This window comes from Oncorhynchus masou, chromosome 30 (assembly GCF_036934945.1).
Source record: "Oncorhynchus masou masou isolate Uvic2021 chromosome 30, UVic_Omas_1.1, whole genome shotgun sequence".
Lineage (NCBI taxonomy): Eukaryota > Metazoa > Chordata > Actinopteri > Salmoniformes > Salmonidae > Oncorhynchus > Oncorhynchus masou.
Window position 1 is genome coordinate 53,368,249 of NC_088241.1, and position 14,915 is coordinate 53,383,163.

Here is a 14,915-nt window from a genome sequence, read left to right on the forward strand (position 1 = left end):
TCCCTTTTAAATGTGTAGAGTAGGCCTATATAGCCCATATGCTATCTATAATGTGTAGAATTGCTATTGTAATAGGTGTCGTTTCACTGAATATCACTGGAAAACACAGTAGATCTATACTCAAATAATCCTAAATGTATAAAAATCAACAGGTCTGGCAATCTTTTCTAAATATGAGAGCGGGTTACAAATACATGGTGTCCCAAGAGGATTCCAGCGGGAACGTCGCGAGGAACATACCAACTGCCACCGGAAAGTGGGAAGCGGAGAGAGGGACAGAGCGAGAGAGCAACTTCAGCACCAATCAGCACTGGACTTCCGAGCGAAACGAAGCTTCTTTCATGAAGCCATCAGCAAATACCTTTCAGTCTTACGAGTCGACAGTGCGTTGAGTGCTGCCTACCTGAAAAATGGCTTGATATTGTAACAATTATTAACCGTCTCTATCTATCCTCTAATGTAGTTATTGGTTGTGGCGTCGTTAAAGTTGGGGATCGCGAGCACCGCTCTCTTGATGAGATAGGATAGCTACTGTTGGTTGGTAGGCAATAAGATTGAGGGAGAGAGAGAGAGAGAGAGAGAGAGAAAGAGAGAGAGAGAACAAGTGGTAGAAAAGAGAGATTCGCGCGCGCGGAGTCTTCTCCTCGCCAGTCTGTAGCTCTCGAGCGGCAGGGAGGCATTGTCTCGTGCTAAAAGGATATATTTCTCCGCCACTTTCATTTATCCTGTTTTCTCCCACGGCATTTTATCAACGCGAAGATGCACCGTCCTGGGCTGGTCTCAACATTCACGTTAACGTCAATGCTGTGGATTTCTAACAGTTTCCGCAGCCTGCACGGAGCTCTCCCTTTCGCACGTAAGTTACCGGTTTGTTTCTTCGTCATTTTCCGTTTAGTGGTGGTGGTGGCTCTCGGGTGCATCCTGGGGCAGGGGATGATGGAAGGGAGGGCATGAGAACCGATCTGCACGCTGATGCACGGAGTGGATACGGTTTGATGCCGTTATGAACATGTATTTTTGTAGATGGTGTCAACTGATTGTATTTAGTCATTAGTGTTTCGTGTGTGAATGTATGTGATGGTGCAGCTTCGACGCTCCAGATCATTTCTCTCTTATTCCCCCAAAGCTAAATGGTCTTACGCTATTAGAACCGGGCTGGTGTTGTTGTCTAGGGTCAGTTATACATGAAGGGATGCTCGCCTAGCCGGCGCGGAGAGGAAAATGTAGGCTATATGAGAAAAACATGCTGGTGGTGGTGGAACTTCATGCTTTGATTGGTTGCCACTTACATTTGTTGAGAGCTTGTCAACGTGTATCTAGCTAAGGCTATGGGGTTACCATTGCAGATCGCCTAGATTATTTTTGGAGACCTGTCTGTAGCGTGTTTAGAGTTAATGTGTCATTTGGTAGGTGGTCAGTTATTATTTTCTCTGCAATGAATATCTATGACAAATAAATAATTCACAATATTTGGATTCAGTGTAGGCTATACATTAACTGTAGTGCGCCTGCTTGGTTGTGTTCCAACCCTGCTCTTACATACCTGAATCTACATGATCCTCAGGACACCAGCACACCTAGGAGGATTGACGCCCCTGGTATAAATCATAGATGTGCCCTAGATCAGATCACATCAAATCTGATCTCTACTATAACAATATGAACTATTAATGTTGGTCCAGCGCACTGTTACAGTATGTATTGTCCTCCTCAGTCTTATTTACAACATCTCATTTTAACTGCATCCATGAAGCTGTGTGTGTGTGAGTGTGAGTGTGAGTGTGAGTGTGTGTGTGGTCTGTAGATTAATCATGCTCAGTGACAGTTGAGTAAGGAGAGGGAAACCAGACTGTTAGCTGTTAATTGCACTGCCATTTCTCTCTCTCTCTCTCTCTCTCTCTCTCTCTCTCTCTCTCTCTCTCTCTCTCTCTCTTCTCTTCTCTTCTCCCTCTGGAGATTATCCTGTCCATTCTTCTTTCTCTCTACCGTTCTTTGTTTCTTACCTCTACTGGCTCTTTCCATATCTCTTTCTACATCTCTCCCTTTCTCTTCCCCCACTGATCCACCCTTCCGTTTCTTTCTCTCTCTCTCCATCCCCATCTCCCACGCTCTATCTCTCTCCATCCCCATCTCCCACGCTCTATCTCTCTCCATCCCCATCTCCCACACTCTCTCTCTCATCCCCATCTCCCACGCTCTATCTCTCTCCATCCCCATCTCCCACGCTCTCTCTCTCATCCCCATCTCCCACACTCTCTCTCTCATCCCCATCTCCCACGCTCTATCTCTCTCCATCCCCATCTCCCACCCTCTATCTCTCTCCATCCCCATCTCCCACCCTCTATCTCTCTCCATCCCCATCTCCCATGCTCTATCTCTCTCCATCCCCATCTCCCACCCTCTATCTCTCTCCATCCCCATCTCCCACGCTCTATCTCTCTCCATCCCCATCTCCCACCCTCTATCTCTCTCCATCCCCATCTCCCACGCTCTCTCTCTCCATCCCCATCTCCCACGCTCTCTCTCCATCCCCATCTCCCACGCTCTATCTCTCTCCATCCCCATCTCCCTCACTCTATCTCTCTCCATCCCCATCTCCCACGCTCTATCTCTCTCCATCCCCATCTCCCACACTCTACCTCTCTCCATTCTTCAGTTCTTCTCTTTCGCTCTGCCTCATTTTGTCTCTCCTCCGCTACACCCCTTTTCTCCTCCACCTTTTCCCCTCTCGCTACCTGATTACTAAAAACTCCCTTCTACCAGGATTCTCTCTAGGGAGAAACTGTCTCTCTCCAGGGATCAGGTGTAGGAACAGTAAAGGATGGATCTAATCCACAGCCCCACAGCCCACAGACCAGCCAGACTCTGGGGCTTTTCCATACACGTCTTCCCCTCTCTCTCTCCTTGGTGTAACACATGACTAGGATATAGAACTGTATCTGAATCTGAACATAATGTTGAAACATGTTGTTTTTCTATAAAACACCTCTTTAGTAGAGATACAATTTCCTTCCAAGAGTAGTGGAATATCTTTATTCCATTCAGTTTTTCATAAAGGGACATGAATACCAAGATGATTCTATGCTTTATCGAGGAAACAAATTCCTGGTTGTGTCAATGCACAGTGACAACCCATGCAGGATAATTCCTTTAACAATGTCCAACTACCACGACTACCATACCCGTGTGTGTGTGTGTGTGTGTGTGTGTGTGTGTGTGTGTGTGTGTGTGTGTGTGTGTGTGTGTGTGTGTGTGTGAGAGAGAGAGAAAGAGAGAGCGAGCGAGAGAGGCGGAGATGGATAGAGGGAGACGTAGAGGGAGCAGAATCTAAAGTTATTCTAGTGGAATGTGTTCTTATTAGCACAAGTCAGAACACATCGACCTCGATTGGAAACGGTTCAAGAAGGATGAACAAAGGATGGAGGAATGGAGAGCGTTTGTCATGAGGCAGAATGGGATGAGGTTTGATAGCTTGTAGAATGGAGAGAGCGTTGGTCATGAGGGAGAATGGGATAAGGTTTGATAGCTTGTAGAATGACGGTCCGAGGGAGAGCAGTGACGACTGGCATTCTATCATTCACTATTATTTAAAATCATCAATGTTGTTATTCTAGCTTGTTTTTCCAGCACCGCCATTATATTCAACTATTACATTACATTTCCTCACAAAAAAATAATAAATTAAAATTAAAAAAAGTAAACAAATTGTAGGAGTACTTGATGTTCAGTTGTGTCCTCCCCCATTCTGTCTTGTCACTATTTAATCTTTAGCAAGTAGTGCAGTTGACCTGCCATCAGAGTGTAGCCTACATTCTGACGGGAACCCTTTTAGCTCTGTGTGTTTGTGCTGGCCTGCCAATAGTCACAAGAGACACAAAGCAACCCGGGCACTCACTTTCCTTCTATTCCATTTGGTGTGGCAGATGTTAGCAGCAACAGAGTACTTTAGGACACACATACACCCCACCCCCACGACACAAACACACACAGGCACACACAGACATAAAACATACACACGCACACACACACAGACCATTAGCTTTTTACAAACTACCATCTCTCTATAGTCCTGTATTTCCTCTGCCTCTGTTTTCCCCTATGGGTGAAGATAAAGGGTGGCTGTAGTCAGGAGAAGGTGTGGGGACATTAATTCACTCCATCTAGCCCTGTAAATGGCTAAATAAGGTATTCAAGCGGCTTAAGAAACAAATTGAATGCAAAGGCAGGGAGTAAAAACATTTGTCTAAGTGGAAGCACTGTGGCCTTTACAATGTTGTTTTTTCCAGTAGGACTGGCAGCTTGGTGTGTGTGTGTTAATAACAGATATAGTCCATTAACCCTTGCTCAAGGTCCTGCAGAGGTACACCATCACTCAGACAAGAGTGACTGCCTCCTCTTTTCACCTCTCTCTCTCTTTCTCTTACCGTCCATCCCTCCCTCTCTCTCTCTCTAAAACACACACACCTCTTTCTCTCCCTTTCTCTTGCTCTATCTCACCATTCTCTCCTCTCACCTCTCTCTCAACCCTCTCTGTGTCTATATCACTCTCGTTGTCTCGCTCTCTCTTACCTCTTTCTGACCCTCACTCTCTCTTCCTTTCACTTCTCTCACACATAACTGTATACATTTCTTACTTTCCTTCAAACACTGCAATCTCTCCCCCTCTTCCCCTCCCTTCTCCCCTCCTCCTGTCTTTGTCCCTGTCTTCATCACTGCTTTTCCTAGACTCAGTGTATCTCTCCATTAATGACACTGGATAATCCTGGCTATTGTTGATGAGGGTCAAATCCCTAGAAACAAGTGTGTGTGTGTGTGTGTGTTTGTGCACTTGTGTGTGTGTGTGTGTGTGTGTGTGTGTGTGTGTGTGTGTGTGTGTGTGTGTGTGTGTGTGTGTGTGTGTGTGTGTGTGTGTGTGTGTGTGTGTGTGTGTGTGCGCACGTGTGATACATCATCCAGCAGACTTCCTCTGCTGTCTAGTCATTTCCTATGGAACGTCTGAAGTGTGTGTTATTGATTGAGTCCGGGCTAGAGTGAAACAGAAGCATCTCTGATCGTCTATCAAGGACACTGTGAAAGGATGGTAAAGCCATGGCTGGGGAGGGCCTTGTGTGTCTTGTAAGAAGATTATACATGACTTTATATATGTCTTGTAAGGAGATTATACATTACATTATAGTCATTGTCGAGCATCTGTTTTGCAGCTGACCCTGTTTTACTGCCTACCTATAGTGTGTAAATGGTGTATCTGGGGGTTGGGATTCGGGTACAGTATCAACAAAACGACATGTTTCTGTTGAATAATGGATAAATAAAACATCTATTCCAATCAGTCTGCTCTATTCTTTCTATTCTATTTATTGCTGTATAGATTGTCCTCAAACTATAGATTGCGCTGGTGTGATATTTATACTTAATTCATTTGATAAAAATGTGATTCCTAACTTAAAGTCTAATTTGGAAAAATAAAGGTATTCTTTCCTTTCTTCTATTGGATGACACATACATGTATAATGATATAGGACCACATTTATCTTGCCATGTGTAAATGTACAATATTTTAATTTAAGGAGGCTGACTTTCATCTGAACATAGTATCAAAAAATCATATAACACCAGAAACTGTTTATGTGCTTTAGAAAGGATGTTATCACATCTTTCTGTTCAGGATCCATTTGAAGCCACTGAATAATAAATGGCTTTCAGAACACATAATGAAATAACAGCATTGATCCTTAAATGATGACATGTCATAATTGTTTTGATCTAGTTTGTGTGTGTTTGGGTGTGTGGGTGTGTGGGTATGTGTATCTCTTACAGGGGACAGGGCCAGTCGTCCAAGTAAACAACACTCTCATGGCTGCTCATCCCCCTGTCTCAGTGTTCTATCCTCTCTCTCTATCTATCCTCTCTCTCTCTAAAGAAGACCTCCTTGACCTGTTTGTTTCTCTCTGTTGGGGAGGCATCAAGCCTGCTATTTATAGGAAAGAGAGACAGAGAGAGGGAGAGAGACAAAGGAAGAACATGTAGCCCTGCCTGACTGTATAGGCGAGAGTGATGAGAGGGTGAGATGGGAGAAAAACTAGCCCTGCCTGCGTAATGGAATAAGGGAATAGAGAAAGAATATGAGGAGGAGGAAAAGAGGATGGTGAGAGATGGGATAGTCAGGCCTCACTGAGTAGAGTGGAAAGGAGCAAGAGAGGTAGATGGGACAGAGGTGGAAGGGAGAGAGGTGGTAGGAAGAGAGGTAGAAGGGACATAGGTGGAAGGGAGAGAGATGGTAGGAAGAGAGGTGGAAGGGAGAGAGTTGGTAGGAAGAGAGGTGGAAGGGAGAGAGTTGGTAGGAAGAGAGGTGGAAGGGAGAGAGGTGGGAGGGAGAGAGGTGGAAGGGAGAGAGGTGGAAGGGAGAGAGGTGGAAGGGAGAGAGTTGGGAGGGAGAGAGGTGGAAGGGAGAGAGGTGGTAGGAAGAGAGGTGGGAGGGACAGAGGTGGAAGCGACATAGGTAGAAGGGACAGACTAAAAAACGGGAGGAGGAGGAGGAGGCATATGTATTCTGGCACTACTCTGAGGCCTCCCTCCTCTGCTCCCCATGCACAAACCCTTACACGCTTCTTAAGGGTTTAATCCTGTACAGTTTACTGTACATCTAGCACACAGTTCCAAACACTCACAACACCCCACTGGACTTACAAGGGGAAACCCCCATTAGCCTGTGATTGATACCAGCTGTTGCCCAACTGGACTACATGATATTGACCTGTATTTAGACAATAACTACCTGTGCTTTCTGCCTGTGGCTGGCTAAATACTGTTAGCTGCACACACACGCACGCACACACACACACACACACACACACACACACACACACACACACACACACACACACACACACACACACACACACACACACACACACACACACACACACACACACACACACACACACACACACACACACACACACACACAATACCCTGAGTATACAAAACATGAAGAACACCTGCTCTTTCTATGACATAGACTGACCAGGTAGAATCCAGGTGAAAGCTATGATCCCTTAGTGATATCACTTGTTAAATGATGAAGGGGAGGACACAGGTTAAAGAAGGATTTTTAAGCCTTGGGACAATTGAGATGTGCCATTCAGAGTGTGAATGAGCAAGACAAAAGATTTAAGTGCTTTTGAATAGGGTGTTGAAGTAGCAGTGGTGGTCGGTGCCGTTTAAAATGAGGGAGGACGATACATTTTTTTTCATGAGCGTGGCCTTTTATTACAGTGTATAGGATCACTGTCATTCTTATTCCATTCAATGTAGCCAGAGGAGGATGGGAGATAGTTTGGCTACACCATGATGCTACTCTACGGAGTGCTGTTGAGGCTAATGTGGTGATGTGAATATATTTAGTATAGTTTTATCTGAAAATAATCACTTTTTAACTGTTTTACAATTTGTATGAAATTCACTGAGGAGGATGGTCCTCCTCTGAGGAGCCTCCACTGGGTAGGTAGTAGGTGCCAGGTGCAACGGTTTGAGTCGATGTTCCCTCAAAAATAATTCTGCACTAAACAAATTTCAGGTCTACTGAGCACAAAAGTCTATGCAACTTCCATCACTTGTTGGCTGTGAACAACGAGGCTGTACCAGCTTTAAGTAACATTTTTACTGTGAACACTGAGGCTGTATCTGCTTTAAGTTATCATAATGAAGGCCTACCAGAGTGGCCTACCAGAGTGGCCTACCATCTAAAACAATGAAGAAAATGCATCCCATAAGATATTAACATTTTAACATTTAACAGGGTTTGATATTAACCAGTGTATACACTTGTCCTTCAGACAAGAAGGTGACTGAAAATGATGTTGTGTTGTTTGATGCAAGAAACCACTTTACAAAATATAACGGATCATTATTCCCATGCCATTGTTACAGAGAATCAGACAAATTATGCTACCCTCTGCCTATTGGCTACTTACCTTATTCAAACCTGTCTCAAAATATAACAATGCCCTTTTAAGACAAAAAAAGCTCTTGATCTGACTCGCTTTCAAAGATGTCTAGAAAGGTATACGTTTTGTGCTCTTGTAGGAAGCAATCACTGGGCTAATAACTCACTAACAAGCAAAGGATATGAACAAAATGTGCACACGTGGCTACATGCAGCTCTCGCTTTGATCTCAAAACAAGTACATCTACTCACGACCGCTCATGCTGTAAACACAGTCCAGTTCAAAGTAAATGGCACAGATCCATATATAGGCAATGGTCAATTTGCATATAGGCCTACTGCAGATGGTTTGTGCCGCACAGGTCTGTGTAGAGTACGGGCTGAGTAGTGCATGTCAATGCAGTAGAATCCTACACCGATGCTTTCTGCCTACAACAAAATCTGTTGCATAGTTTGATTTGCTTTGCTATGTTTCATTGAAAGTGGTTAATATTGCTTGTCACAATTGCCACAGTAAAGGGAAATGTTGATAGTGTTAACAGGGAAAACTCTAGAACAGTGGACACCAAGCTGTTCTGAGTCAAGATCACTTTAAGTCAAAATGCAAGTGGAAATTCATAGTTTTTTCTTACATTACTTAAAAAACGTAAACCTATACAACATTAACCAATTATAAACAGTACTATAGCAATGAGGTTTGTGCAGTACGCTATAGGCCCAATACATTACTACCGCATATTGGCTTTGCTTGAATTGCACTGCCAATGCATTGTCGCTCGGGCTATTTTTTTAAACTATATTTCAAAATTTGAGGTAGGCTATATGATCACACCGGTAATAGAGACATTGTTGTATTACTTGTGAGGCACAGCTGAGTGAGCATACATTTAAAGAATTGTTATATTATTTTACTGGGCTGATGGTGCCTGTATCTGATGTTCAGTCTCAGCGGAGGGAGAGAGCAGCAGACTGAGGGTCCACCTCTCAACATCTCTCCTCTCTCCCTTTCCTCCACTGACCAAAAAGGGACACCGTCTTCCAGCCGATGGCAAAACTCGAGTCGCACCTCATTATTTCTGCCTCATGTACAAATTCATGTTGTTACTCCTATGGACTGAGAAAGTGAAATATTCCTTTATATAAAAAAATACCCAAGCCTTTAGATACACTTTCCTACTCATTCATTACTGCTGCAGTGCTTGTTGTAGCTCTGAGTGGGAATAGGAAGAACACAAATTTTCTGTCTTATAAAAGTGTTGAATACAAAGTGTTGACAGTGCTGGTAAGAACTTCAAAATAAACTCTCTGCTGTGTTCGCTGACATTGTCTCTCTAGTCATGGTTTTAAACATTTTGAAATCTCACAGTATCAACTTTGATGTAGCTTTCTTTTATGCTTGCTACTTTGCTGCAGACACGGTCATCTGAGCCATCGATTTGGCAGCGGTAGGCTTATAGTGCACTTGATTTGCAGAGGCAGAGTTTGGCAACAGTTCATCTACCAGGCGCGTAGGGCACCTGAATCGGGTGCACCTACCACCAAGAGCCAGAGACAAATACAAATATATATCTTTATCGTTGGGTTTTTTGTCAGAAATGTTTGGTTATCGACTAGGAATGCCTTGGATATCGAAAGTTGATTGAAGTGCTCTAGAAAGTTGAGTGAAGTGCTCTAGAAAGTTGAGTGAAGTGCTCTAGAAAGTTGAGTGAAGTTCAATCTGGTGCTTCTCTCTGTGGGCTGATATTTCTGCGTGGCAGTCCCAAAGGGAGCTGCGCAGGAGTCTCGGAGCTTTGAGTGTGTCAAGAACTGCAACGCAGCTGGGTTTTTCAAGCTCAACAGTTTCCGGTGTGTATCAAGAATAGTCCACCACCCAAAGGACAGCCAGTCATTTGACAACTGTGGGAAGCATTGGAGTCAACATGGGCCAGCATCCCTGTGCAACGCTTTCGACACCTTGTAGAGTCCATGCTCCAGTGAATTTACTCTGTTCTGAGGGCAAAAGCGGGTGCAACTCAATGTTCCTAATGCTTGGTGTACTCAATGTATATATACACACAGTCACATGCATGGTTGGAGAAACACCTAAATAAAATCTCATTAATCCCATCCCAGACATAGATTATGATAGTGAAACTGATCAGAGATGGGTTTATGCGTAACCCTATGGAAGTTTGCCATCAGTTTATCACCAAACCACCGAAAAAAACAAACAAACACACACGCGCACACACACATTATAAATACCAATCCCAGACATAGATTATGATAGTGAAACTGATCAGGGATGTGTTTATGTAGTAATCCTATGGATGTTTGGCCATCAGAACATCCCAGATTGACGTTAAAACCTAGATGAATCAGATGTGTAATTATAAGGCTGGATCAAAACCCTTCACATCCAGACCCAGCAGCTCTCCGTTCAGGAGGGTTGGCCACCACCACCACCCTGCTCTAGCCTAAATAGTCCTTAGTGTGCCATGCTTTCCTGACTGCATAATCTGTCTGGCTGGCTGGCTACTGTGTCTGGCCCTGTGCCCTGGTATGCTGAGGTCAGGTGGGGTTGTGGTTGGTTTAGCACCCTGGGGAGTTTCTGTTCAACTGCCCTCTCTCTCTCTCTCTCTCTCTCTCTCTCTCTCTCTCTCTCACACACACACACACACACACACACACATCCTGCTCACATGGAACAATTGCAACACCCAAGACACAAGACAATTATACTGCACTAACTAAGACACTGCTACGGTACCTGTCTCTCTGCCAGGGAGTTCTTGACACACACGTTACGTCTTGACACACACGTCAAGACGTAACATCCACGCGTGGGATGTATGTGATTAATTGTTGCTTGTTACAGGAGAATAAGCCCACTGAATAGTCCCTCAAGGCAATCATTAATGTTTTATGTTATACAGTGTAGTATACTGTACCTCTAGGATCTCTCTATTTCTCTTGCTCTCTCTCTTGCTCTCTATCTCTCTCTATCTCTCTCTCCCTCTGAACTATAACAGCTCATGTTACAGTGGACAACAAACCCCTTAATTATCTTTTTAAAACTTCAACGCTTGAGTGTGTGTGTGTGGGTTCTTCTGTATGTGTGTGTGCGTGTCTGTGTGTGTGTGTGTGTGTTTCAGAGAATGAGCAATTACGCATATTTACTCATGACAAAATGAAAGGCGACACAGCTATTACAAAGTCATTTTCTGCTATTTTCTCTCTCCTTCCCTCCTTCCAAAGCCTTGCTGTCTAATGATCTCTCTCTCTCCTCTCTCTCCGTCCCTCCTTCCAAAACCTTGCTGTGTAATGAGTCAGGTATCAGGGAACACTTCCTACTCTGAATAGTTGTACAGTACCACACATGCACACCAGTGGAGGGTCCTCAGAGGAGGAAGGGTAGGACCATCCACCTCAGTGAGTTTCATACAAAATAAATGTTTTTAGATAAAACTATACTAAATATATTCATGTTACCAAATAATTGATTAAAACAAAGGTTTTCAGTAGTAGCCTCAACAGCACTCTGTTTGGTAGCACCATGGTGTAGCCGGAGGACAGCTACCTTCCGCCCTCCTCTGGCTACATTGACTTCAATACAAAACCTAGGAGGCTCATGGTTCTCAACTCCTTCCACAGACTTCCACAGTAATTATGACAATTTCCGGAGGAAGTCCTCCATCCTATCAGAGCTCTTGCAGCATGAACTGACATGTTGTCCACCCAATCGAGGATCAGGGAATTAATCTAGTACTGAAAGAATAAGCTACAGATAGTGTGGTGAGTAGTTGACTCAAAGAGTGTAACGGCGTTCTTCGTTTGTCGCAAGAAAGTCGGACCGAAATGCAGCGTGTAGGTTACTCATGTTTATTAGTGAAACAAACAAACGAACTATACATGAATAACTAATAAATACAAAACAACAAACGGAACGTGAAACCTATTACAGCCTGACTGGTGAAACTAACACAGAGACAGGAACAATCACACACAAAATACAAAGCGAAACCCAGGCTACCTAAATACGGTTCCCAACCAGAGACAACGAGAATCACCTGACTCTGATTGAGAACCATCTCAGGCAGCCAAACCTATTTAACACACACCCCTAATCAACTACAATCCCAAATACTACAAACCCCAACACGAAAATACAATACATAAACCCATGTCACACCCTGGCCTAACCAAATATATAACGAAACCACAAAATACAATGACCAAGGCGTGACAAAGAGAGAAAAATACAATACTTTAACAATTTTGAACATTCTAATTTCTTTGAAAATGAAGGAGAAGCAAGAAATAAATAGAGAGAGAGATTTTGTTTCAAGAAATTCACTTTCAGTTGCACTTACTTTGCTAGCAAATGCAGTGAGCTAGTTTATGAAAGACCCTGCTCAAACAGAGGGATGCTATATTAGCTAGCCATTTATGACTATCCAACACAACACTGCAACTCTTCCAAGTCAAGGTAAGCTTTTGGTTTTACTAATTTATTGCCAACGGGGCCTGCCGGTGTAACTGCCTACTGACCGTACACTGTAACGTTACTACATGATTGTAGTTGGTTTACTAACGCGTTAGTTCTATAGTATTAACTATGCTGACTATGACGTTACTTTAGCTAATGGTGACAACGATGTAGGCAGTGTGGCATGACAGATTCATTCCGCTGAATCTGTTGAAAAACATTTCTTAAACGGAGCAAACTGTTACGTTACTGTTACATTGAATGGGGTGAATGGAAGATGAATGACATCCAATATAGTGTAATAGAAATAAGGCCATGCTCATGAAAAAAATTATCGTCCTCCCTCATCTTAAATGGCACTGACCGCCACTGATACACACACACACACACACACACACACACACACACACACACACACACACACACACACACACACACACACACACACACACACACACACACACACACACACACACACACACACACACACACACACACACACATATAAACTCTCTAGCAATGGTGCATTTACCAAATTGTTTTTTAATTGCAGATTAATCTTTTTTAAGGTTGGTTTTAGATATTCTGTAATGACTCCATTAATGATGGCTCACCCCATTGGAGTCTCAACATTCACATTGCTACTGACTAATTAGAACCAGGACTTCCTTCTGCCTTTTAATGGAACTCACCATATCAACCTGAAGACATCTTTATTTGTGGTTGTTGCATTTATCAGGGATGGAGTCTATTTAGTTTAATACTCAGTATGTTCAGGAATATCTGTTCAAGGCTCTGCAACAGACTAGCATCCTGTCCTGGGGGTGTACTTGTACATCAAGCTGCCTGACGCTTGATGTACAATGGGTTTGGGCCGGGACAAGGTTTTCTTATGTTCAAGAAAATCTATTTAAATCCATAGAAATGTAAATAGTACATTATCTTCTGAAGATGATGTGGCCATGTGTCTGTCAGACAGTCTGTATGTCAGTATTAAAACAGATTCTTTAACTTGACCTACTGAATGAAAGGATTACACAATCCACAGCTAGGGATTAAGCTTATTCTACACACACACACACACACACACACACGCACGCACGCACGCACGCACGCACGCACACACTCACAAACGCACGCACGCACACACTCACAAACGCACGCACGCACACACACACTCACAACACACACGCACACACACACACACACACACACACACACACACACACACACACACACACACACACACACACGCTCTCTCTCTTTAAGCCAGCTGTCAACCCCTCCTCCCACACTCCACATCTATTGCTTGATGTTAGCATTATGATATCAAAATTATCAGTGGCTTCTAAACCACCACACATTCATCTGACATGTGTGACTATTTTCAGAATGATCTTACTGTAATTCTGCACGCACTACTGATGAGTGGGTGTGTGAATGTGTAGAACAGTCAACTTGTACATTGTAAATAAGCGGCGTGTGTTTCCTTTGTACGAGGCTCAGAAGTTTCAAATGCTAAAACACACTCCCAAACACGCGCAGGCACGCACTCACGCATTACGCACGCACGCACGCACGCACGCACGCACGCACACACACACACACACACACACACACACACACACACACACACACACACACACACACACACACACACACGCACACGCGCACACACACGCGCACACAGCCCGTTAAATCATTCCTGACGTTGGCAGACGCACACACTGCTCCCTGTCACTTTCTTCACTAGCGTGGGATAGACAGAGAGAGAGAGAGAGAGAGAGAGAGAGAGAGAAAGGAGAGAAGTAAGAGACATGACAGAGAGAGAGAGAGAGAGGAGAGAAGTAAGAGACATGACAGAGAGAGAGAGAACTAAGAGACATGACACAGAGAGAGACGAGAGAAGTAAGAGGCATGCCAGAGAGAGAGAGAGAGAGAGAGAGAGAGAGAGAAGAGAGAGAGAGAGAGAGAGAGAGAGGAGAGAAGTAAGAGACATGACAGAGAGAGAGAAAGAGAGAGAGAGAGAACTAAAAGACATGACACAGAGAGATACGAGAGAAGTAAGAGGCATGACAGAGAGAGAGAGGGAGAGAGAGAGAGAAAGAGAAAGAGAGAGAGAACTAAGAGACATGACACAGAGAGAGACGAGAGAACAAAGATGCATGACAGAGAGAGAGAGAGAGAGAACTAGGAGACAGAGAGAGAGAAGAGAGATCTAAAAGACATGACAGATAGAGAGAGAGAGAAATAAGAGACATGACAGAGAGAGAACTACGAGACATGACAGAGAGAGAACTAAGAGACATGACAGAGAGAGAGAGAGAGAACTAAGAGACATGACCCAGAGAGAGAGATAGAGTGAGAACTAAGAGACATGACCCAGAGAGAGAGAGAGAGAACTAAGAGACATGACCCAGAGAGAGAGACAGAGAGAGAACTAAGAGACATGACAGAGAGAGAGAGACTTAAGTGACATTACAGAGTGAGAGAGAGACTTAA

At 43.8% G+C, this 14,915-nt stretch overlaps 1 protein-coding gene across 1 annotated transcript in view; it reads left to right on the forward strand.

Moving 5' to 3' along the window:
- Positions 1 to 360: 360 nt before the first annotated feature.
- cntnap2a (contactin associated protein 2a) overlaps positions 361 to 14,915 on the forward strand; it is a 232,694-nt gene continuing 218,139 nt past the window's right edge. Inside the window, 1 exon segment of the mRNA XM_064949314.1 lies at positions 361 to 856. Coding sequence (XP_064805386.1) covers positions 760 to 856 — 97 coding nt within the window. The 5' untranslated portion in view covers positions 361 to 759.